The sequence below is a fragment of the Rutilus rutilus genome (assembly GCF_951802725.1).
Source record: "Rutilus rutilus genome assembly, chromosome: 7".
NCBI lineage: Eukaryota > Metazoa > Chordata > Actinopteri > Cypriniformes > Leuciscidae > Rutilus > Rutilus rutilus.
Window position 1 is genome coordinate 29,797,199 of NC_140221.1, and position 26,471 is coordinate 29,823,669.

Genomic DNA, 26,471 nt, shown 5'->3' on the forward strand with positions numbered 1-26,471 from the left:
TGCTTTGCCATCACTCACACACACACACGATTCTGCTCAATTTTATCACAGCAATCAATTCAATTTTAAAATATATTCAAATAGAAAACAGTCATCTAAAATTGTGATCATATTGCATTACTTAACATTCATAAATTCTTATGAAAATTCTCATTATTTACTGTATCAACCCCAAATGTATTATATATTTACTATATTCTATATGTGTACTACATTCTAAGATCCTGAACAATTGTCACTATACTCAAACAGATTTTACCATTTGAACTCAGAAAACCTGACACATGTATGAGTAAGACAGGAAGGCACTGTTGATAATGATTACAAGTTGCTGTAGTTACACTATAAGCTAAAAGTGCTAGCAGAGCAGAGACCTGAGAGATGGAATGACACTTCGGCTATTTGAGGCTGAGGTTAAACATTACATTCAGCTTCAGACAAATGCACCTGCCTCTCTGACACTGATGTGAGCTGAAAATATAGCCATGCACAAAAACATACACAAAAAGTGTAATACTGAACCAATGTACCGTTTTTTTTTTTTTGCATATACATATATAGTCCCAATCTATCTAGTGTATAAAGTACACCGTTTGTAGTGTTGAATTTACAGTATTAATATAGCACCTTACAGTGTAGAAAAATTGTGTTAAGTATTAAGGTCCTTGCACACTGAAGTCCGAAATTTTCGCATGCGTTTTTTCGTATTCGTGAATTTTCCTGATTCGGTGGCTCTAAACTGTCAAAACACCATTCAAAATGCTTGCTACGGACGCGAAAAACGATTTTTTTTTTGACGGACGAAAGTTTGGGAGGCAGTGTGCAAGCGTGATTGACATAACGTGAGGTCGTATTTATTTTTTAACGTGCGAAAACTTCGGATGCGAATTTCGGACTCAGTGTGCAAGGGCCTTTACACTTAAGAATTGTTAAGTTTTACACTATAGGGTTTTTAATTCCATTGGATTACACTATAAGTGTTATTTATAAAGTATTCTGTTAAGTGCAAAACCAATTTACACTATTACAGTATATAGTTTTAATGAACAAGATCAGACATAAAATCAAGAGTCTTCAGACAGATGTATAAATCCAAAGTTTATTTAACAAATGGGCAAAATGGCTCCTTTAAAACATATGCCAGATGTGTAAAGGTCAAATGATCACATTCATGAGGAGTTGCACATCAAATTTGCCCAGACATAAACAATTATGACAGGCAGATTTGAACAAGATTGCAGAAAACTACTTGTCGACAGTTGTGTAGCATCCATGAATGCAGTTCTTCTTTGTCCCATCAGCGAGCAGGTAGTAGTAGTAGTAGTAGTAGTAGTATTTAAGTTTATTGCCATATCAGCATCACCAGCAGTGAGCAGGTGTGTGGTCTCTTCAATGCAATCAAGGTGTTCTTGTATGCTGGTCCCTGCCAAAGACAAAAATAACACTCAAAGTCACCTCTCCAATTGGCCATCTTTATATTAGTTTTCCACAATACAATCAACCCAAATGGCAATATTTTGAGGCAGACAATAGGTAGTGTGACAGAAATGTCCAAATTTACCTTTTTGAAGATGACAAGGTGTTGTTCAGCTTGATATGAGGACATATTTCCAGGCCTTGTGGTGATGGTGGAATCAAATCAAGGAGGAGACGAGAGAAAGATCGCTGCCCCATTCTAAATAAGGCCATCCTTAAAAATATTTTGGTTTGCAGTAACAGCAAAAAAAAAGAAAAAAAGGGTCGGTAGGTCGGTCTATATTTTTTTATATATAAAAAAAATAATATAAAAAAGTATATATTTTTTCATTTAAAAAAAAAAAATCAGGGTCGGTGGGGGGGGTGGGATGACATTTTTCACCTATGTCTAAGGGCTGTTTACTTTACACCAGGCCACTTCATGCGTTTTCTCAGATCGGATTGCAATCTGATTTATCAAAACGATTCCATTTACACCTGGTTACATGGGCTAAATGTGTGTTGTTTTTTTGCGGATATAAATCCGATCTTCAATTACCGCTATATGTAGATTTAATGGAGTGCACGTCACCGAAAGCAACAGTTATGACATTATTTTATTGATCATCAGCTAAAATTTCTGAATCAAAGCCCGCAATAAGAGAAAGCGGAAACAGCCCTGGTAAGATCATTTCGTTTCTTTACATTTAATGATGATGATTGTGTGTTAAGCGTCAGCGACTTAATTTCACTTTGATTTGCGATAGTTTGCACGTTGATGCTCAGCTTCTCATCTGCGGCAATGCGTGTTGCAGTAGCGTCGTCATATCTGACTAAAACATGACATATAGCCTATAACACGCTCTCGCATGTTTATTTTTTAATAAACCATATTCAACAACATATAAAAATGAAATAATCTTTAGAGTAAAGCCGCAGCCATCATTACCAAGCGCGAACCATTGACAGTGAATGAAACGAAGCAAACTTAGCTTGCAGGCAGTATGACATGCGTTAACGGTTAACTAATGGTGTAAACATAATCATAGATGACGCGCCACGGGTTTTTATTTAAAAGAAAGAACGTAGCTTATGTTTGTATGTAGGTCTAGGCAATTTATATTCACAATACTTAATAACTAATATTATTTTATTGCATTTGTATTAGTTGTTTGAAGAGTTAAAAAAAAATCGGTCGGTCTTAACGCAAGTTTACAACCGGCAAGTCGGTCAGACTGAAAGGGAAAAAAAATAAATAATTGGGTCGGTACTAAATTGACAGGGTCGGTCGGGTTACGGCAAACAAGAATATTTTTAAGGATGGCCTAACAGATGTGACAACTTAAGCAAAAAAATGCATGAATGCGTATAGATAATCTTATTCTGAACTATAGTCTAACCTGAATCATCAGTTTCATCATCTTTCACAGCAGATTCTGCAGAGTCAATCAGGTCCTTGAAGGTCTTGGGAGAAGCCTTTCCATGTACTTAGCTGAGGTCTTCTAACCAAAAATCAAAGCAAACAAAACAAAAACATCATCAAACAGTTACATAGCATAATGACAACCATATCTCTCTCAGGAACCATTCTGTTCAGATGATTGTGTAGTCACAGAGAGAGTAGTGCCGTTCACACCTGGCATTAACATTCATCTTGGTTGACGCACAAGTGAACAACTCGAAGTACAGGTGTAAACGCACCCAAGACGCATTGAGATTCGATTGTTCTGATGAGGTCTGGCCCACATTCTTTTATTAAAGGGTTAGTTCACCCAAAAATTTAAATTCTGTAATTTACTCACTCATGTCGCTCCAAACCCGCAAGACTTTCTTTCAGCTTTTAAACACAAATTAAGATCTTTTTGATGAAATCTTTCTGTCCCTCCACTGATAGCTACACAACTACCACTTTGACACTTCAAAAAGTTTATAAAGACATCTTAAAACTAATCCATATGAACCAAGCAGTTTAGTCCAAGTTTTCTTTTTCTTCTGTTTATGTTTGTTGAGTCATGTTTATAGGCTATGTGAATAAAAGTCTAAATTCAATCTATTCATCACAAAGCGATCGAGTCTCTTTGGAAAATTTGGACTAAACCGCTCAATTCATATGGGTTAGTTTTAAGATCTCTCTATGAACTTTTTGAAGCGTCAAAGTGGTAGTTGCGTGGACTGTCAATGGAGGGACAGAAATCGCTCAGATTTAAAAAATATATTCATTTGAGTTTCGAAGATGAATGAAAGTCTTTTCGGGTTTGGAATGACATGAGAGTGAGAAATGACAACAATTTTACACTTTTGGGTCAACTAACCCTTTAACTTTTTGCAGTTTAATATCTTGAATTAACACAATGACATAGTGATTGATGTGTCATCATGAATTATGACAATCAAGACACATCAATCACCCAAGACACATGTAAATTCCAGGTCTGAACAAAGGCATTGTGTGGCTGCCCAATTAGGTTTACATTTTTCATGTTCATTCGTCAAGTATTACAATTTGTACTGCAAATAGAATAAAATATAATGACACTCACAATTCTGGATTCATCTTCAGCATTCTGTTGCTTTCTTCTTCATTTCTGTTGCAATCTCATGTGAGGAGCTTCCTTCACTTGACACTGCAGGGGTCTGGGACAAATCTATTGAAAAAGGATTTGAAAAAAAAAAAGTCAGTTGAAGCTAATATTTCCAAAATTCAGTAATGCAATACAATTTTTTTACCTTCATTTTAGGATTAATTCAATGACTGTTACAAGTTAATAGCCACAAAACCTTGTGCAATATTCACATGGAGGCCTGAAACAGCTTAAATATGCATTTAATCTGATTATTAAATACATTTGTATAATCTAAATGAGTAAAGTGATTAAAAAGGCATCTTAAATTGAACTTGGTGTATTACATTAGATTTTAAGACATGTTATTTTACCCATAATTTATTAATGGTATTCATAATGTGAATAGAAACTACAGATTCATATTAATAAAATACAGACAGATAAATAGTTAGGACATAATTTATCCCAAGCTAAAGTACCTGTATGCTCTGCCAGTGCTTACGCAAATACCTGTAAATTGAATTGGAAGACAGAGGGATTTACATAGCTTTAACTCACTTTCACAATGTTTGAACTGAACTGTCATAAAAAAAACAAAAAAAAACTTGATGGTAGTAAGTTTGTGTCTTGACGCAGATATGACGAACAAGCAATATTATGTAATTCACAATGAAACATAGGGCGGAAAACGTTTTTAAACGCTTTCCCACCTCAGTCTACAAAAAGACTTAATTTGTTGTTTGCACTGCGCGCTACAAGATATTTAAACACGGTGTTAATAATGCGCATGCGTCACAAAAACGGAATTGTTCATGTAAAACACAGCCACTTTTATACACACAAAACAAATACAAAATTTCCATTTGAAGAATTCTCTCATTTGCACAGAAGAAAAAAAAGCCCAAATGGTGCTGCTTCAGACCTCCCCATCAACTTCAGTGCCAGGCTCATCGTAAAACCATGGCCTCGGCGCGACTGGACTGGAGGTGGGAACGCTTAACGTACTTGCATGAAGGCTGTCAACAAACCAAAATGAAAGAAGCTAAAAAATAATTAATAAATTAATTATAAGCACATTCCAACAAATTTATTTTAAACGTAAAATCACCTTCATTCAGGAAATCAAATCGGCATGAGAAACTTTTAGCCTACATTCTTCTGTAACGTTACATCTCTGCATCTCATGAACTTGACGAGCTTCCTTAATCCTGACAAAATGCGCAGTTAATCATTTCTAAATGTGTTCACCACCATATTTTACAAAAAATGTTAACAAATGTAGGCTATTTACTATTTAATTTTAGACAGAGAAAAGCAATTCTACCTACCTTCTTCTTCTTCTTCTTCTTTCCGTTTCATGGCCGTTCACTCCTTAGAAGTATTACCGCCACCTACTGTATACCTTGCGCACATGAATCTGAGTTGCAGGAGAAAAAAAACAAAAAAACTTTAAAAAAGCTTTAACAATGAAATAATTTCTTGTTGCTGTTTTCTTTGATATTGAAAAGGCATATGACACTTTATGGAGGGAGAGACTATTAATTAAGCTAGATAAAATCGAAGTGGGGGGAGAATGTGTGGAAGCTGGAGGAGCTGAACACGCTGCGTCAGCTGAAGCTTGGACTCTGATCCTCTGGGATGTTAACCTCATTTTCAAATAATAGCAAAGCATCCATTGTAGATCTTTTCCTCCTAAACCAACTTTGAGCTGATGATAAAATCAAATTTTTCTCCCAAAAATAATTTAATCTTCTTACTATAATTTTTTTCCATCACCTTACATAATGTAGATGTAAGAGCAATTGGCCTATAGCTACTTAATTTTGTTGCATCTTTACCTGGTTTTGCTACTGGTATCACTTTTGCATTTTTCCACTCTTTGGGTAAGGTGCCTTCATTCCATATCTGGTTATATACATCCAGTATTACTTTAATGGCTACATCCGGTACGTTTTTTAACATACTATAGCTGATCCTGTCTCTTCCTGGTGAATTTTTGAATTGAATTGCTTTGAATTGCTAATAGCAATTTTTAGCTCAAAGAGATTAAAATCATCATCCATATTACTATCAACTTCTTGTTTTTTCATACAAACATTCTCATACATTTTATTTAACTCTTGTCTTCTTTTTAAAAACGTATCACTCAAGATTTCAATACTATGGACTTTAGCAAATGTTTTGGCCAATATTTCTATCTTTTCTTTATCTGTACTGGCCACCTTTCCATCTTCCTCAATTACAGGAACTTGTATATTAGTAATACCATTCATTTTCCTTATCATTCTCCATACCACATGCATTCCAGTCTCTCTCCCAATTGTGTTACAGAACTCCTGCCATGCTTTTCTCTTTGCACTTTTAATTGCCCTTCTTGCAGCTGCCTTTTTTTTTTCTGATAATTTATTACTGTATCTTGAGTTATTAACCTTTTTAAAACCCGGAATGCCTTATTCCTTTCTTATGCCATTGTGCACCAGACCACTTCAGACCTAGGCCTGTCACGATAACACATTTTTCTGGACGATAAATTGTCCAAGAAATTATTGCGATAAACGATAATATTGTCATTCTGAGACCATTTTCATCTAATATAATGATAATGGCATAATAATGCAGGTACACCTTTTCAAAGATCTTTAAACTTTTATTTCTAAAGAATATTAAACACTGAAAACGGAAAACATTTTAAATATCCACAAAAAATGAACAAAACAACCAAAAACAATAAAAGCAATGGACTCTCAGTGTCTGTTAACAAAAAAAAATTCACTTTAGAATAAATACCAAAAACAATAAATGGATGTAAACAAAATTGCACTTCAAAAAATATTAAACATTAGGCTCAGACATAAATAGTGATACATTCCATAACAGGCAAAACTGCCAGTTAGGACCTTTGTAAACAACTAAAAAAAGCCTCAACAGGCCATATCACACCATTTTGCACTGTCCTCCTGTTACTTTGTCGACTAAACGCCCGAGTGATTGTGTACTGTCGGGAAGACGGAGACGCACTTCATTGCGTGTATACCGATGCTGCGCACTGAAAATACTTGGTTAGGATTAGGGGTGAGGAGTGCGTGCGTGTATTACACGCCATAAAGTGCGTAGCCTATCATATGCACGCAAAAACTATTTTTGGCGTATAAATGGCACGAGAAATAACATTCGTGGTATAGATACGCATTTTCATGAGATCGGGCTCGCTGTCGCGTTTGGCTTTGAAACCAATTCCATCTTTTTCTTCTTTTTTTTCCTCCAACTCACAACTAGCGTCTTCTCTCTCTCCCGGCAGTCGCCGCAAGCAGTCCCGCCGGTGTAGCAGTCGATTCTGTTCCCTATCGGAATTCCTGTTCCCCCTGAACGAGCCGTGTCTGCTGACAGCGCATGCGTCAAAGCCTTAATAAACCTTAATAAATCAACGCCTTAATAAACATTACATTGAAATCTGTAATAATGTTTTAAATTTGAAAATAAATAATCTGGATTGAATTGACAGATGGGGGAAAATTCGCTTCTAATAAAAAAATAAAATAAAAACAATAAAAAAACGCTTAAATTTCGGGAAAAAAATACAATCCTTTTTTAAACTTTTGGCTTCCCGTACATCCAGTTGTGCTTCTTGCTCGTATTCAGTTCTGATGGTACGCATGGTAACTCGGCAACTACGCATGATTTGTAGTATGATTTGCGTAAAGGGAACAGGAATTCCGATAGGGAACAGAATCGACTGCTACACCGGCGCTTTCCCATACAAAGACCATGTGACTGACAAGCGCTGCGCGCCGCCTCCCCACACAAAGACCATGCAACTGACAAGAGAGTTCACTCCTCATATACGCGAAGGAACCGAGAGTGGTCATCCAGTCTCTTTAGTAGAGAGAGAGAGAGACGAGGAAAACAAACAAGCATGCAAATGGAATTATCGCGGCCGGAAAAATTATCGAGCTCATTTTTTTTTATCGTGCGATTAATTGATTTATTGACTATCGCGACAGGCTTATTCAGACCACCATGGAACATTTCTCTTTCTATTTCCATTGCCTCTTATTAATGGTATAGATGATGAATGATTTCACTTACTACTTTTTTATATCTCTCCTCAATATTCCCTTCCAGCTTCATATTTTTGAAATTTTCTTCACACAACACACAAAACCCCTCCCACCTTGCCTGTTTAAATCCCCACCTTGCACACTGGCTGACACTTTGCTTTTGTACTGCACTCAGAATCTCACAGACTACAGGCCAGTGATCACTGCCCAAATTATCCTCTTGTACGCTCCAAGTGCACTTAGCAGCTACCTGCTAATGCATCTAACATGACAAGCCGCCTTTAACTATATCCATTCTTGTTGATTTCCCATCATTCAAACATACTAATGAGTGTTCTTCTATAAATTATTCTACAACTAACCCGATATTGTCTGTATTCTTACTACCCCATAGACCATTATGTGCATTAAAATCCCCACATATAATTACTTTACCCTGTGAATCACCCATCACATCTTGTAGAATACTATTCTTTCTTTCTTTGTATGGGTTATAAAAGTTTTAAATTCTAATTTCTTCATACCTCCCCATTACTTCTATACTTACACATTCTACATTATTACTTGTATTTTATTCTCTTATACACTATACCTTCTTTAATAAATGTTGCACTCTTCCAGTTACTCTGTCTTTCCTCCCTACTACATATCCATTGATCTTAAAGTCCAAAGAATTATTTAACCATATCTCTTGAATGCACATGATAACTGGTGCCTTTTCCATTTCTGAGATATGTTTTTTTAAATAAAAAGACGGGCGCTCCGAATGATCAGAAATGCGGGATAAAGCTCCCGGCTTGATGTTCTAGAACCAGGGCGGAACAACAGGATGAGAAAGTGTAGAGCCTGCGGCTCCACAGAACACTCAGAAGGACCTTGGCCTGGCATCACTGGGCAACTCGATCTGGAGAGCAGGACGACGGAGAGGAGAAACCGGATCCGCCGCTGACAACAACAACAACCAAAATCAACCATGTCTGACGAGACCACAGAGAGTTTCTGGGAGGAACATCAGAAGCAGAGAGGCACTCACCGGGGATCACGACATTTCCAATACGACAACTCCACCTCCATCAAGTCGTTCTGGTCTACCACTCGCCGGCCTCTGAAGAACACCGGACGTCAGTCGGCTGTCAGTCTCTGCAGCACTGCGGTCAACATCGGCCTTTTAAACATCCGCTCTCTCACGAGCAAGGGCCACCTCGTCCAGGATCTCCTGACGGACCGTAAGTTTGACATCTTTTGTCTGACTGAGACCTGGCAGCAGCCAAACGACTTCGCTCCCCTCAATGAAACCACTCCACTGGGGTTTGTTTACCAATCTGCACCTCGTGTGTCTGGGAGAGGGGGCGGTCTCGCGGTAATATACCGTGAGAACTGGAAAGTTGTTCCCGTGAATGTGCCTGCCTGCCTGCCTCTCCTTTGAGGCCACTGTCTGTCAGCTCTCTGGACCTACTCCCACTGTTATTGCGACTCTCTATAGACCACCAAAACCAAACAAGGATTTCATCTCTGACTTTTCTGCATTTCTGTCTCATCTGGCTACACTTCCATCTAATGTCATACTACTGGGAGATTTCAATATCCACATGGACAACTTCAATAACACTTTCACTAAAGATTTTACCTCATGTATTGATAGCCTTGGATTTCAACAGTTTGTCAACTTTCCCACACACAATAAAGGACATATTCTGGACTTAATCTGCTGCTCAGGAATAACACCTACGGACTGCAAAACTGACCACCTCCCTTATACTGATCATCTGCTTCTTTCATTTAATGTAAATCTGTCTTTCAGTAAATCCAACCCACCACGTACTATTCATTTTCGGTAAAATCAAGGACATCAACCTGGACAATCTCATAACTCATATCAATAACCTTCCCAGTGCAGATAGCCTTTCTACAACAGATGAGTTTCTCACACATTACAACACACACCTCCAAAACATTCTCAACACTCTGGCTCCACTCAAAACTCGATCTGTCACCTTCACTAACACAGCACCCTGGTTTACTCCCACGCTCAGAAAACAAAAAGCAATAGGCCGCCGGCTGGAAAGACTCCACAGGAAAACTGGACTCACCATACACAAAGACATGTACACAACTCACATCCTTCAATACAAAGACTCCATCTCCAAAGCCAAATCCACCTACTGCTCCCGGTTAATCAGCTCCAATGAAGGCAATTCCAAGGCTCTTTTCTCCCTCATTTCTAACATCACAAAACCCCCTGATTCACTTCCATCCCATCTCTATTCTTCTGACTTTTGCAATAAACTGTCATCTTTTTTCACCACAAAAATCCAACACATTCACCAGCAACTTACTCCGTCAGTCATAAGCCCATCCATTCCACCCTCATTCACTCCAACCCATCCATTTTCAACATTTACCCCTCCCTCTGTTAATCAAATTTCCACTCTTATCCAGAAATCAAATACCTCCTCCTGTCAACTAGACCCTCTCCCCACTTCTCTAGTCAAAGCTTCCACTCCTGCTCTTTCCCCCCTCATCACTAATATTATTCATGCCTCCCTCACTTCTGGTACTGTACCCCCCTCTCTGAAAACTGCTGCTGTCACTCCCATTCTCAAGTAACCCGGTTCCGATCCCACTGACCTTAATAACTTCCGCCCCATCTCAAACCTTCCATTTATCTCCAAACTTCTTGAAAAAACTGTCGCTGCTCAACTCCAAACCCACCTTTCCTCCAATAACCTTTATGAACAATTTCAATCTGGCTTTCGCTCCCTCCATAGTACTGAAACGGCCCTTCTCAAAATCACCAATGACCTCCCCCTTTCTGCTGACTCCGGTTCACTATCCATCCTCCTTCTGCTTGATCTCAGTGCAGCCTTTGACACCATCTCGCATTCCATCCTTCTGGACAGACTCTCCTCCATCTGCATCACTGGTATTCCCCTCACCTGGTTCCGCTCCTACCTTTCCGACCGCTCCCAGTTTATCCAGCTAAAGTCCTTCACCTCTCATCCCTTCCCTGTCACTTCTGGTGTTCCTCAGGGTTCTGTCCTTGGCCCCTTGCTTTTTCTGATCTATCTTCTCCCCCTTGGTCACATCTTCAGGAAACACAACATTCATTTTCATTGCTATGCGGATGACACCCAGCTCTACATCTCCAGTAAACCCAACAGCACACTCCCACCCTCCTCCCTAACCAACTGCCTTCATGAAATAAAGTCCTGGTTCACCTCAAACTTCCTCAAACTTAACAGCAATAAAACTGAACTTCTACTCACTGGCACAAAATCCACCTTAAGTAAAATAAACAATTTCTCAATTTTCATCGACGGCTCCTCCATCGCCCCCTCCCCTCAGGTAAAGAGTCTGGGTGTCATCCTGGACAGCACCCTCAGCTTCACTGCACACATCAATAACATCACCCGCTCAGCCTACTTCCACCTTAGGAACATTCACCACCTCCACCCTTCTCTCACTCCTCTTTCCACTGCCGTTCTTGTCCATAGCCTTGTCACTTCCCGAATCGACTACTGCAACTCCCTCCTGTTTGGTCTCCCTCAAAAAACCCTCCATAAACTCCAACTTGTTCAGAATTCTGCTGCACGCATCGTCACTCACACACCCTCCATCAAGCACATCACCCCAGTCCTCCAACAGCTCCACTGGCTACCCATCACACACCGAATCCACTACAAAATCCTGCTCCTCACTTTCAAAGCCATCCATAACCTCGCCCCTCCATACCTGACTGACCTCATTCATAATGCCACACCTGCCTGCTCTCTCCGCTCCTCCTCCTCTCTCCATCGCATTGTCCCGCCAGCCCGCCTCATCACCATGGGGAGTAGGGCCTTCAGCCGCTCTGCTCCCCAGCTCTGGAACACTCTCCCCCCTGACCTCCGTAACTCTGACTCACTCCCACACTTCAAATCCACACTCAAAACTCATCTGTTTAAACAAGCCTACTTACTCTGACCACTACTGTATTATCCTCCTGTACTGCTTTTTGTTTTTATGCTAGTTTTTACCCTAGTTAGTTTTTAGTTTGTTCTATTGCACCTTCTTGTAAGGCGACCTTGAGTGTCCAGAAAGGCGCCAAATAAATAAAATGTATTATTATTATTATTATTATTATTAATAAAATAATATATCATTGATGCAAACCAACAGGAATCCTTGCTTTTTCTGCTCTATTATGTTTATGTTTTATGTGGGTAGGGCCCCATATTAGTTATTGAAACGGGCCCCCAGATGCTTAAGGCCGCCCCTGCGTAGCACCCTGTAACTACACTGAAGAGGAGTACTTTTTAACATTGTAGATTGTTAATTTAACTCTTTGGGAATTAATAACTTTTAACACGGCCGATTTTACTGTTTCATCATGTCACGCAGGGGTGTAAAAAACAGTAGCCTGAAGACATGAATGCACAGTCAGCTTCAAACACTCTACTGCATCACCAAATACAGTCAGAAAGGATGTGAATTCAATGTGGCACTGACTCTGGCTCTGTTCTGTAACCCACCGTATGCTGGTTTAAGTTTAGGGATTGAAATTGCATCCCTTCAAGTCATTTCTGTTCTGTTTTCTAGGGCGATTCGTCTTTTGTTGTGATGACCAACTACATTTCCACTGTGGGACAGACACAGGACACATGTCCTGAGGTAGGTAAAGACATATTTCTCTCATTTTGTCATCTCTGTTGTCTTTCATTATTGTGGTTCTCATAAATGTTTGTTTTGTCTCTCAGATCTCTATATGACTCATTTCCTGACCACAGATGTCATGCAGCATGCAAATGGAAAATTTAATTTTAAATGGAGATTTATTGCATTGCTCATTAAAATGTATAAAACAAAAAAAATAGTTAAAGTCTGTACATCTTATGTACAGTTACAATTCTCAAGTGTTTGTCTAAGGTAGAAGCCAAATTGATATGTGTGTAATGGTATGTGACACTTAGTTAGTAGGGGTGTAACGATACCCTCATGTCACGATTCAATACATATCACGATACTGAACTCATGATACGATATTATTGTGATACTCTAAGACATATGATAAAAGGTTAAAAAAAAATATGTTGATAAAAATGCTAAATTTGATATTACATTGTGGGTGTTAATGAATAAGCTAGGACTTGGTGCTGGAAACCCAATGCACGTGGTGACACCAGAATAAAAATAGTGCGGGACAATTTTTTACTGGTAACAAGGCATTTGGCATTATCAGGATATCAAATATTTCCCCATTGTATTATTATACATTATATTCAACATTGTATAGTAGTTTAATGTAGTACTGACACTAAAACTCTGTAAACTTGAATTTTTTTCTATTTTAACTATACACTTAATTCAGTCTTTATTAATACACATGAGGCATAGACGCATAGACTTTTTTTTTTTTCTACAGTGAGGTCGATTGAAAGAAACAGAAAGTACACTATTTCACCTCCTGAACTTGGCAACCACACATTTAACCTGTGTTATCTGATCTGTTACTTTCTACTTTCCATTCAAGTTGTTTTTATACATTGACATCCTGTCTACCATCTCATTCATATTCATGCTCTCGGTTTACCTCAGTCTTATTTGTCTTTCACTTGAATCTCTATTTGACTTTATTGCCCTACCTACAAAGCTTTGCTTAAACAAATGAGTCTCAAGAATTAGGTTTCGTGGTTATTCTGCCCCTTCTCTGCATCCTGTCTCATTTGGATCTCACATTTGTATATTTTCAAGCAAGCAAATTCGGGCTTAATTAAACACTAATAGACATTAAAGTGCATTTCCTATCTTGTGTGTTTCAGCTGCCAGATGGGAACAAGAACAAGTGCACCTCGGACGCAGACTGTGATGAGGGCAAATACAAACGTACGGGAAATGGTAAAGTTCTATCCATTTCATTGTTCCGACAGAAGGCACCAGCACAGCAGACTAACTTCCCATCACTAACAGCAGCCGGGGGGCAGAGAAACTCAGCTATTGAGTGTATTCTCATGACCATTCTATAATCCCTTTGACCTTGACTGGTAACCAAATCAGTGCACCAGCGGTCTAAGATATGTACCACAAAATTCAAATAAATCATGGGGTAAGAAAATTGGTGACCTGCACGTAAGCATTTGGTTTCAGTTCCACTCAGAATTGCTGGGGGCCTAATGAACTTTCGCTCTTCTAACTGCACATCAGCCATGCCGTCGTCTCCGTAAGTCACTAACATTCATGACTAACATGCTTTGCTCTCTTGCTCTGATGTTTTTTCCTTAGCTTTCCACATATTTGATGGATTTTACCCTTTGCTCACTGATGTCTGTAATTCCCAGAGTTCCACAGGGCTCTAATCCAGATTCACTTGCCAAGTGTAATTTAATAGTACTAGCAGCAACAACATGTCTACATAACATGTATAGATATATGTATATATGTCATTTTGATTGCCATAAAGCTGATAAAAAAAAAAAAATGCAATCATACCCACATTATTGACTGATATCCTGAGCTTTATGTGGGTCACAAATACTTAAATATTGACTAAGTTTCACATGCAGCATAGCAGACATACAGGCTTACTTATGTAAACAGAATTATCTCACATTGCAGTAATTCATAGATTCCTGACTCTCAGTCGTGGATGACTGGCACAAACTTCCAACAAACTTTAATACAACACGTGCTACTAATCCTGTTACTGACTCTGTGAACTCAGGAAAAAAAAAAAAAAAAAATCAGTCTTTTTCTGTGAAAACACTCAACCGTCTTGTTTATGCCATGCTGTGGGCTGCATTTTATTTCTGCTAATTGTATAATTATGTCTTTGATGTGTATTTGATGTCATGTGTATTTAATCCTTGACACAAGGTTTGTCAATGCCATGCTACCACCAAAGCAAGTTCAGTGTTTGAATGTAAATGTTCCTGGCAATGTAAAAAGAGTCAGACTGAAATTACAAACATATAATATGACCAACTGCAATCTGGTGAAAGCATTCCTAAATAGTTAGACTGATGGAATCGGAAAAAAAATATTACGACTATAAGAGGTTTGGAGTGGATCAGAACAGACTGAAACAAGAGTTTGATCAAAACATAATCACGTGCTCCATCCATACATCCAAATTAGAAAAATATAAATCAAAGCATTTTCACAAGGGAAGTCAGACTTTTGGATCCAGTGATCATCCCTCGTGATTATGTTTTGATCAAGCTTTTGTTTCAGTCTGTTCTGATCCACTCCAAACCTCTTATACTCCTACTTCCCTTATGACATTATGTTCTCTCTCAGGGCACATGACGGGCAAGTGTGTCACCAACACCAGTACTTGTGAGATCTACTCCTGGTGTCCTGTTGAAGACGACCGTCGAATACCAGAGTATGGATGCTTAGTTTATTATTATTGTTGATTAATATGTTCAATCACATTGGGGTGTCAAACAGTAACTTGTAAGAATCAATGTGGCACGACTTTGACAGAACTGGACTTCAGTTGTTTTTCTTAAAGGTGCAGTAATCGATTAAAAAAAAAAAAAAAGTGGATCGGACAGAGCACCACAACAAACTTGTAGCCAATCAGCAGTAGAGGGCGTATACACTCATGGTGGGGGAGAAGAGAGAGTGAGCAAGAGGGAGATTTGAAGATTTCTGAAGATTTGACATTAACACAAGAGGAAAGTTCAGAGGAATATCGCTGGAAAAAGCTGTGATCAGGCAAGAGCTTTAGGATCCGCGTTAATATTAGAAAAGCTTTCCAGTGCTGGAGAGATCTACGCGGGAAGGCCTAAAACGGACATTAAGGTTGCGTTGTTTCTGCTGTGAGTAACATGGGTTTGAGTATGTGCTGCTAGTGACTAACAACAAACTCTTGCTTGTATATACTCGTCTACTGCATGTTCATTTTTTGTTAGCAGCATTGTGTTATACAATGTATTATAGTTCGACTAAAATGAAGTTTGTTACTGTTTATTAAACAGCAAACACTCACCATTTCTGAAAAGCTTGAACTTCATGTCTATGTAGAAATCTTGGGAAGAAGTGAATCAAGCTACATGTGACCGTTGCCTTAAACATAAATGTATGTTTGTTTATACCTGGAGCATGTGACAAATCGAATTTAAAATGGTTTTGAATCAGCCCACTGTCTGATCCATTTAACTTTGTTTTGTCCCTCATGTAGCCCTCCAATCCTGCAGACAGCAGAAAACTACACACTGTTCATCAAAAACTCCATTACTTTTCGCCAGTTTAACGTAGTAAGGTAAATGCTTTCTTTTCCAAATTGTTTGTTGTTCCTTGTGGTATAATGGGAACTCCTAACAAATCAATTCAAATCATATAAAGTTTTTTTTTATTTTTTTATCTCATATGAAAGCAAAAGGAAACTTTTAACTTAGAAAAGACTATTTTAAAAGTGCCTTTCCTATAAACCAGGTGTCTTCAACAGGGGGTTCAATGGAGGTACTGTACTAAGCCTGCATTTATCAAATTAACTTTTGTTGAAAAAAAAAGGCAAATACATAAACAAAAGGAGGGGGTAGTCACATTATGAAATAAATGTTTTTCTCCAAAACAAGAAATTGTTTAGCTATGACTTCTTGTTTCACTACAGGAGTATAATTATGAGGAAACACAAAGGCCAGATTCCCTTAATCGTCCATCACAATGAGTAAAACCAAAGATTAATACAGTTCTGATGTGCAGCAAAAGATGGTTGAGCTTCACAAAATAGAAAGTGACTTGTAAGAAAATAGCTAAAGCACTGAAAATCCCCATTTTCACCGTCAGGGCAATAATTAAGAAGTTCCAATCAACTAAAGATGTTACGAATCTGCCAGGAAGAGGACGTGTGTCTATAGTGTCTTAATGTATGGCGAGGAGGAAAGTTTGAGTGGCCAAAGACTCTCCAAGGATCACAGATGGAGAATTGCAGAGATTAGTTGAGTGTTGGGGTAAGAAAGCCTAAAAGAATAAAAGTTTTTTTTTTTTTGTTTTTTTTAAATCAAACAATCCCTATATCACCACATGTTGTTTGGGATGGTTTTAGGAAAAATCCCCCTCGCTCATCCAAAAACAAACTCCAGCAAATTTAGTAGTCAGACACGACTGGAACTTCAAAAGGGACCTGGTTCTATGGTCTGATGAAACAAAAACTGCTTTTTGGCAGCAAACACACCAGAAAGGTTTGGTGCAAACAGGGATAAAAAAGTACCCCATGCCCACAGTTAAATATATACCGCTGGATCTTTAAAGCTACACTGTGTAATTTTTTAAGTTGATTCTTAGCAAAAAACACTTTGTGTTTGTGCTCATTAATGTGTAATTACTTCTACCAACTAATCAAGTATTCTCGTAAGCGTAGAATCTGCCATTTAGAATACATACGAGCGAGCCGCTCGAATGGCCATCTTGAAAATACGTTAGCCAAAGAGGGACATACCTGGAAATTCAAGCTTCGCCTTTCGCGTTTTTACACTCAGTGGCACCGTGACGAATGCGAGGGGGAGATTACTCGCGACTGCCGGCAGATTAGAAATAATACGGCCACCGTAGGAGTTAAAACGCCCTCGGAATGGGAGGGGCTAGAAAGTAATATTCAGTTGGTAGTCATAAACAATTTCACCGCTAGATGGGAGAAAATCCTACGTACACAGTGTAGCTTTAATGTTGTGGGCCGATTTTTTTACTGGAGGTCCTGGACATCTTATTCAGATCCATGGCATCATGGATTCTAGTAAATTCCAACAGATAAAAAATCAAAACCTGAAGGCCTCTGCTAGAAATCTTATAATAGGCAGTAGTTGGATCTTCCATCAGGACAATGATCCAACAAAGTCAACACAAAAATGTGACACTGAGCACGAAATGAAGCTTCTGCCATGGCCATCCCAGTCCTGTGACCTGAACCCTATAGAAAATGAGTGGGGTAAACTGAAGAGACGAAGCACCAACATGGATCTGGGAATCTGAAGGATCTGGAGAGATTCTGTATGGAGGAATGTTCTCTGATCTCTTGTCAGATGTTCTCCAAACTCATCAGGTATTATAGGAGAAAACTCAGAGCTGTTATCTTGGAAAAAGAGGTTGCAAAAAGTATTTAATAAAAGGGTGCCAATAATTATGGCCAATGTGTTTTGGAGAAAAGCATTTAATTCATTATGTGATTTTCCCACTTTTAATTATTTTACTTCAATGAAAGGTTAGATTTGTGCTAATGAACGATTTTTTTTAATGAACGATAAAAAAGGGGAAAACAATGCAGATTTATTTTCATAGCCATCTTTGATCATATTTACCAGGGGTGCCAATATTCTTACCACAACTGTAAATCAATATGGTACTTTACACATTATTGAAAGCCAGGGTTTTGTCTACTAGATACTCATACTTTTTTCTTTCTCTAGGAGTAACTTGGTGGAGAGTGTGGACCAGAATTACATCAATAGCTGTTTGTATCACCCCAAGACTGATCCACTGTGTCCCATCTTCAGATTAGGAGACATTGTTGAGCGCTCCGGGTTCAATTTCTCTGACATAGCTCGTGTGGTAGGATTTTCGTCACTGATGATTTTAAATACACACAGCATTTTTTTTTCTTTATGAGTAAAATAAAAGCCAATTCACACTGCACTGAAGTCTAACAAGGACAATCACCAGATTACAGTACATGAAAATGCGAAAACAACACCAAACAGGCGCAGACATTAATAATAAACAGATCTGACAAAACTTGACAAAGTGCTGTTATCGTTGGCCTTAAGGTCTGTGCTCAACAAAACTTGAAGAGACCTTCATATTTTGGTCTAATTGTGATTGTATGCGATGCAATGTTTACATCTTTACATGACATCTTGCAAATGCAACTATATTTCTCATAATTGCGACTATAATTGTGACTTCAAATCTTATAACTGACTTTAAATTCATATTTTAAAATGTCTTTTTTTTCAGAGGTGAAAAGAAGCTTCCATAATAATAATAATAATAATAATAATATTTATTTAAAACGTAGGAAATTCCCAAGGAACCTATGGCTTGAAAATGCTCATTTCCTCCTGCTGCAAATACATCTATTTCAACACATCCAATATTAAATTTTTACTATGACATTATTATTTTTAATTATTGTATCCATTATTAAAGGCTTACAAGAGTATTATTGTTGTTTAAGGACTGATGAAGATCCTCATGGTATTTGTGATGTGTTAGGGTGGTGCTATAGGCGTCCTCATTGAGTGGGACTGCAATCTGGACCTAAGTATCAGACATTGCAAACCAAAGTATGAATTCTATGGTCTTTATGGAACAGGCAAAAATGAAAAAGTGGAGAAACCATCATTGGGATACAATTTTAGGTGGGTAAGAAAGTGTATTCCCTTTTTAATCATCTTGTGAAAACAACCTTTTTTATATAATGAAATATTTTAGAATTTTCACTGCACAATCACAGATTATTTACCAATATTCATGTTCCCTTAAAAGTAAAATTACAGCTAAACTGAGAAAAGGCCAAACCTGCTATACTGTATTGTTCATAAGCCTTATAAGAGTTATAAGCCGTCAAGCCTTATAAGAGTTATAAGTTCATAAGCCTTATAAGAGTTCATGATAACTCTTCAATGAGATCTCCAAAAGAATGAATGAATTAATATCTTCTGGATTCACTATACTTGAACTATTATGTGCTACTGACTCTTTCAGATTTGCTAAATATTATGTGGAGAATAGCGAGGAGAAGAGAACACTAATGAAGGTGTTTGGTGTACGGATAGACATCACTGTTCATGGACGGGTAAGCATATTTTTCTTATGGATCATTTACAAAGAAATTACGGCACGTGCACATTTCAATTTGTGTTTACACTTTTCCTTGCAGGCAGGAAAATTTGATATCATCCCAACTTTGACGGCCATAGGCTCAGGAGTAGGAATCTTTGGAGTGGTGAGTCTCACAGAGAATACAATAATATAAAGAGATAAACCTGGTTTAATTTCCATAATTACATTTAACCACAGATTCCACTTTTGGATTCTACTGTTCAAAGTAATTAAGGTGAAGATGCCAGATAAAACAACAACAACAACAACAACAAAAATAATAATAATAATAATAATATTAATATTGATTGGTCCACTGTGCTCAAATAATTTAGAATTACATTTTTTAATTGTTAAGTCTCTTATCCTCATCAAGTTTGCATTTATTTGATCAAAAATACAGTAAGTGCAGTAATATTGTGAAATTATGTATTTTTAAATGTTATTTATTTCTGTGACAGTAAAGCTGAATTTTCAGCATCATTACTCCAGTCTTCAGTGTCACATGATCCTTCAGAAATCATTCTAATATGCTGAACCATTTCAGATGATCAGTGTTGGACACTTGTGCTGCTTGTGGAAATGTTTTTTTAGGGTTCTTTTATGAAAAGAAAGTTCAAAAGAGCAGCAATTGTTTGAAGTTCACTGAAGTGAGTTCATATTTCTTCTAATTCGTTTAAGGCCACCGTCGTGTGCGATTTGCTGCTCCTATATTTACTTCCAAAGAGAGATTTCTACAAAAGTATGAAATTCAAGCATACAGAAGTCCAGGAAGAGGTGAGTGTTGACTTTTGAATGGATAAACAGTGTCCTGCCTTTGTGATTGCTGGTGTGTAGTAACTGAATGCTTTTCATGGATAGATACAGTAGTTGCTAGTTACTTATGCTAGTTCACTACCCATAGCCTAGACTAGATGGCAGCAGAGATACATAATAGATGACAAAATTGCTACTTGAGTGGTTGCAGATGCGGTGCTGTTTCCAAACATTTACATTAAGCAACATTCCCGTAGTATCATTAAGAAAACATCCAGGATACGCATAATTCAAATGCCCTCATATGGTAAACAAAGCACGCCTCACTTGAACTGATGGAGTGTGTGTGAGAGAGGAAAATAAGTCCTATAAACACACATGCGTCAGCAAATATCCTACTTTTGATCGGTATGCACGTGGGCAGTAAGGCAAACTATTGCATTCAAGTCTATGCAGCACCACGGCTTCCTGTAGATGTCTCTGCAGGGATAGTTACCGTAGCAACGCTGCAAATTGACCAAACTTGTCTCTTATTGAGAAAAGAAAGCGAGGGCACATCTTAACCAACAGGACTCCCACTCTAGCAGCTCTCTGAGAAAGAAAAACATTGTGGTTGATAATCTCAGATATGCATTTTTCTATCCACAGGAGCCAACCTTGCCTCCGTCACAGAAAGAAAGAGAACTTCCGAAGGTAACATACCTTTCAACCGCAGATCCCTGAAGAATGATAGCGTATCTCCATGAACAACTTCAATTTTAGTTGTGGTCACAGTAATTCAGATCTTTGCTGTGCACAGGAGTGAAGTCAAGACGGCTGCCATGACGATTGACTAATGTTACTGCACTGAAAACAAAACAACACCACCTCAACGCTGGAGCATAAGCAAGACGGCCAGACAACTGTCTGTATAACATCACTTCCTTCCTTTCTAAAGGACATTTCCTTCCCAAACTACTGAGAAAACATATCCAATCACTGTTTTGATTCAAGACTCAGCTAATCTCCACTAGGTTTGTTAATATTGAGAGGCTCAGGACTGTAAAGGAACTATTTCATGAGGTCTTTACAGGGTTTACAGAGTTTTCTTTTTTTACAAACATGCAGGGTAATGTCTGGATATGTTACCCATATACAAATCTTGATACTGAATCACCTTAAAACAATTATTTTACTGATAGGTGTTTTGTACAAGTTTTTGTTCTTGTAGCAAGTCAAACTGTGTGAAATAAGCTTTAAATGAGTCAATGCTGAATCCAAAGCTGAAATTATCCAGCACTAAAAGACAGAATTATGATGGTTTAGGCCTTTAGTTTTTACTTTAGCTCATTAATGAAACACTGAGCCAAAAAACATAGGGCACTCAACGTCAAGTCTTTTTATTTTATTATTATTATACACAGCTCTCTGGTGCATGCATCAAGTATGCTTGATTTTCAATGGTCAAATATTGCTGAATAATGATTACTCATCCCAAGCACTTAGCCACGAAATCTGTTTCTTAGCTGTGCTCATTTTCTGTCTCTACAAGTATCAATATTTCATTCCCATATATTTATTTGTTTGTAAAGTGGTTGCTGCAGCAAACAGATAGAGGATCAGGTAGAGCGAGTTTCTGGACACTCAATCTCTTTCTTCTGACATAACAAAATAATTCAAAACCAAACCCTTTCAGGATGATACAACCCCCCCCTCCCCCCCTCTGCTTTATACTGGGATCCTGATAACTCTGTCTGGATTTATTTTGTATTTATTTACAATGGCTTAGTTTTTCTTTGTTGGCATCTACCTAGATTTTAATTTCTCTAACCTTTTTTTTTTTAATGAATTTACATTCTTGAACAATTTGAAAATCAGATAGCACCAGGAAGGATTGTTGGCTTTTGTTGTGTATTAAAGTACTACTGTAATTCGTGTTTCATTTTCATCGATTGATTCCATGCTCATTTTTATCATAAACAATGATAATAAAACCCTAAATGACAAAATATAAAGGAGGAACCAGTCACCTGTGATATCTTTATTGTCTTTGATTATGTCTATGTGTACAAAAAGCATGCAAAAAATAGCATCTTTATATGGTTTGGTACATATTTACATAGAGTTGCATTCAGTGCTTTCTCGGGCCATGCTCTTTTTTTGTCTATTTTCGTAGATTTTTGTAATAGGTACATTCAGATCAATGCAGCAGAATACAGACGTCTATAAATAACCAGCAATATCAGGCACTCTGACACCAATAACTGGGCAGTTCAAACTGCAGGTATGCGAGCGAGACAGTGTTCTACGATCTATATACATGAATCAATTCTGATATACTTTTGAATCAACATTTGTAAGAAATGAAAAAAAAGCATAAAGCTTTGATAGCAAGAACGTTTCGTAGCTACAAAGTGCGTCAAACTGGCCACTTTTCTCTCACTTCCTTCAGAGACTCATGTCAAACTGCAGAAACCTTTGTAAATATGGGTAGACAAATGATCAAACCTCATCTATTGCACATGAGCTGAAACCCATAACATAAAATAAAGCCTTCACACTCAGAGTATGGCATTTTGTAGCTGCATATGTTTAGCTTATACAAAAGTCCTGAAGGAAACCATTTAAAGGGGTTTTAGACATTATTTGTTTTGTCTCATAGATATCAAAAGCAACAGGGAACCTAGAGAGAGGTTTGTAAAGGTTATAGCAAGTTAAGTGACATGCCGTACGTCAAGACACTAACAGGTGCATAGCATACATCAAGAAGTAACAGACAAGACAACTGCACATTTAAGACAGAATGGACACATGCGACTGCACATATAAGAGAAGGGGGGGTCATTTAAAAACATTCAATGGATTTATACACATACGGTAAACACACCTTAGAGCTCCTGAACACAGAATATGCTACTCCATTCTCTCTGTATTTCCAGAACAGCAGTGTCCAGACCCTGAGTACCACATACAGAATCCTAATGCACAACAGAAATGAGACTCCATTTAATGCCTAAATCAAATACTCCATACAAACAGACCAAAAAAAGACTAGTCGTTTGGCACTGAATTTTTTTTTTTTGTGTGTGTGTAATTCAGTTTAAAGAGATATGGGCAAGAACCAATCTAGAAGGAGTTTGTGCTTAAGAGATGGTCAGAGAGAGATGGGGGAAGAGAGAGAACAGGGGAAGAATGTGTAGGAGTGAAAAACGGACCACCATCTGCACAGGATATTAGTGAGAATATAATGAAAGCGCTTCACTGCAGTTTATCAATCCGTCTTCATAAGCAATAATGAGTCATCTAAATGACTGACATCGGTTAAAGGTTTCCTCTAACCACTTGCTGCTTACTAGAAATAATTGGCAGCTGATCTAATTAGAGTCCTGTTTTATTCTCTTGAAATGAATTAAAGGGACAGTTCACCTCGAAATAGTCCAAGCTACTCTTTTCAGATGCGTTTACATGGGCCCTAATAATCTGTTTGTAATCTGACTAGTAGCACAGTCCGAATAAAAAAAGTCACACCATGTCAATTGGAATGAATTGGCCAAATTTGATTGAAATTTCATTCGGATTGTAAGGGGTGGTTTAAACCTTTTCTGAGCTGTTCGACAGGACAATTTGATTGGATTGAAAACCTAAACTGGAAAGTCCTCCATAATATGCATGACGTATGACGCACGGAACGAGCTGTTGTTGTTGAATATTGTGACATAAATGACAGTCGTGACGATCTAAAATTTTTCCTTCCATCCAAACGTGAAGCGAATCTTTCCAAAGTTTGCAAAAACTTTATCAGATGTGGGAAGGGGCATTTTTACTGCTTTAGATATATATACTGTATATAAACAGCATGGCGCAAAGCTTCATCGTTTGCTCTTCGTCTCTTAATTAGGACCCAAAATGTAAAGTAAATAAAAAGTCTGATTTCTAAAACAAAGAAAATAAGCAATGGTAAGAGGATGCGACAACAATGGAAATCTCAGTAATTTGTGCAGTGTGCGCATGTTAAAAGATCAAATCCGATTTGAAGCTTGTGACATAAACGCGCACATCGACCCGATCACTTATTTAGCGTTCGTATTTAACACTATATTCAAATTCATCAATTGGAATTATTTAATTAGCAGACGAAGGATCCACGTCCACGGACCGTTGGCTGAACATCTGATGCATGTGGCACACAAAATGGGAAACACCTTTGGGAGTTTCGAGGCCATCATCTGATTCAAATTGCATGTGAAAATTGGACAGAATTGTGTGCCGAACATTCGTATTGGTATGAACAGACCTTTGGTAAATGATAACAGTATTATATTTTTGTGCGAACTGTCCTTTTAAAACAAAAACACTCAGTGGGGATTTCACAATAAAAATATAACTAATGTGAGTGATCTGTGCCCATAATTAAATATCTCGATCGCCAATGCGTATTTACAATGGTTGTCCACTCAGATTCTCTTTGTGCTTTCAATATATGGTTCAAAAACAGGGGTTGATGGGTTCGCCTGGCAGACGATCCGATGTAAACAAGGGAGTATTGTTTTTGACTGAGTTAATACAGGCCAAGAGGGACCGTGATAACATTGAATGGCGGTTCACTTTCGTTCCACAGCTAAACCCCATATTCAGATCCTTCCCTCAATTGTCTTGTTTGTTTTGAGTGAAACTGACTCCTTCTCCTTCCGCATCAGCGCACTTGCTTGCCTTGGTGGCATATTTGCATGTGTGTTCGAGCGCCCGTTAGCACTGCTGACTGATAAATAGGCCTTTTGGAATGTGAAGACTTGGTAAACAATGACGCATTCTGTTCATGTAGAGACAAAGCGCTGCGACATTAGAGCCCTGCATCCGGCGCGCTCCAAATGTGGGATTTCTGACATTCACAAACATGGAGAAAAAGCCCTGTTCTAGATAATGCTTATACCAAACACAGTATATTTCGTGAGAAAGCCCTGTTTGTTAGAATTGACTGAATGTGCAGTCATTTATACATCAAGAGCTCTTTTTAGTGTCTAGTAGTTACATAAGCCCCTTTGATTCACACTACAACACACTGTGTGTGTGTGTGTGTGTGTCTGTTTATATATTGTATCTGAATGAAATGAGAACATTTTGATAGTATGAAAGAAATGGAAAGCAACAGAGATATGGAAACACCATAATATGGAAAAGGCCATATTCCAGGCATGCAATGACACGGATAGGGTTAAGAATTGCACGTTAACATATACAAAAAGGCAAGACACCAAAGCTATTATTTTATACACATGTACAAACGCCATCAATGTTTTTTTAGCTTTATGAGGTGCCGTACCAAGTTAATATTAGCATCTTTTGTAAATGCTGTAGTCTTGCTCTAGAAAGCTTATGACATAGTCTGGTTTTCAAACAAAGCTGGCCCAGATTCCATCCAAAATCTTCTTGTTTAGCCAGGATAAGAGAACAAAGATGAGAAGATCCAAACTGCATGAAGGAGAAAGTATGGATTTTCGCCGGATTACCAAGGTCAGGTTTTCTGAGAACCGTCACTACGGTGCACCTAAAAAAAGGAAGGAAAGCGATTCTTGTGCAAGACTGAAAAAAGTGAAAAGCCTGAAAGATGACAAGCAATAGCAGAATCCAGTTCAATGTCAAGGTGAGCCTCAAGTTGGTGGAAACAGAGTGTAGTGTAGCCGTTTGGGTCATGATGGTCATCTGCTCGAAGGGTTGGAAGTGTCTGAATGAAGAAGCGCAGACAATGAGGAACGCTTCAGGATCTATGGAGACACTCAAAAGGTGGGTGGCTCGTCCTCATGCAAGTCCTCGAGCTCGACTTCTCTACCAGCCTCTCCACTGCTCCCCTTTCTGAGAGAGA

General features: G+C 38.2%; 2 protein-coding genes and 1 long non-coding RNA gene across 16 annotated transcripts in view; 1 reads left to right on the plus strand and 2 right to left on the minus strand.

Annotated features, from left to right (window-relative positions):
• p2rx1 (purinergic receptor P2X, ligand-gated ion channel, 1) overlaps window positions 1–22,640 on the plus strand; it is a 29,376-nt gene extending 6,736 nt beyond the window's left edge. Inside the window, exons 3-13 of one of the 4 annotated variants that reach the window (XM_084414520.1) lie at window positions 12,656–12,727; window positions 13,876–13,951; window positions 15,350–15,437; window positions 16,239–16,319; window positions 18,463–18,604; window positions 19,268–19,413; window positions 19,760–19,850; window positions 19,935–20,000; window positions 20,558–20,653; window positions 21,281–21,325; window positions 21,432–22,640. In XM_084414520.1, the coding sequence (XP_084270646.1) occupies window positions 12,656–12,727; window positions 13,876–13,951; window positions 15,350–15,437; window positions 16,239–16,319; window positions 18,463–18,604; window positions 19,268–19,413; window positions 19,760–19,850; window positions 19,935–20,000; window positions 20,558–20,653; window positions 21,281–21,325; window positions 21,432–21,437 (909 nt within the window). In that variant the 3' untranslated portion in view covers window positions 21,438–22,640. The other 3 variants (XM_084414521.1, XM_084414518.1, XM_084414519.1) reach the window with 3 other exon arrangements.
• On the minus strand, window positions 1,086–21,502 carry LOC311293934. 7 transcript variants are annotated; one of them, XR_014627979.1, is made up of 10 exons: window positions 21,335–21,502; window positions 21,129–21,223; window positions 5,348–5,436; window positions 5,128–5,227; window positions 4,942–5,035; window positions 4,499–4,529; window positions 3,996–4,100; window positions 2,856–2,957; window positions 1,562–1,675; window positions 1,086–1,423 (listed from the first exon to the last, which is right to left on the minus strand). It is a non-coding gene; the product is annotated as an uncharacterized lncRNA (long non-coding RNA). The 7 variants fall into 7 exon arrangements; XR_014627980.1 differs by lacking the exon at window positions 21,129–21,223 and having other exon boundaries at window positions 21,335–21,480; XR_014627978.1 differs by lacking the exons at window positions 4,942–5,035; window positions 5,128–5,227.
• camkk1a (calcium/calmodulin-dependent protein kinase kinase 1, alpha a) overlaps window positions 22,638–26,471 on the minus strand; it is a 92,216-nt gene continuing 88,382 nt past the window's right edge. For all 5 annotated transcript variants that reach the window (XM_084414512.1, XM_084414515.1, XM_084414514.1 and 2 more), the window contains one exon: window positions 22,638–26,461. In XM_084414512.1, coding sequence (XP_084270638.1) covers window positions 26,386–26,461 — 76 coding nt within the window. In that variant the 3' untranslated portion in view covers window positions 22,638–26,385. The remainder of the gene's footprint in view (window positions 26,462–26,471) is intronic.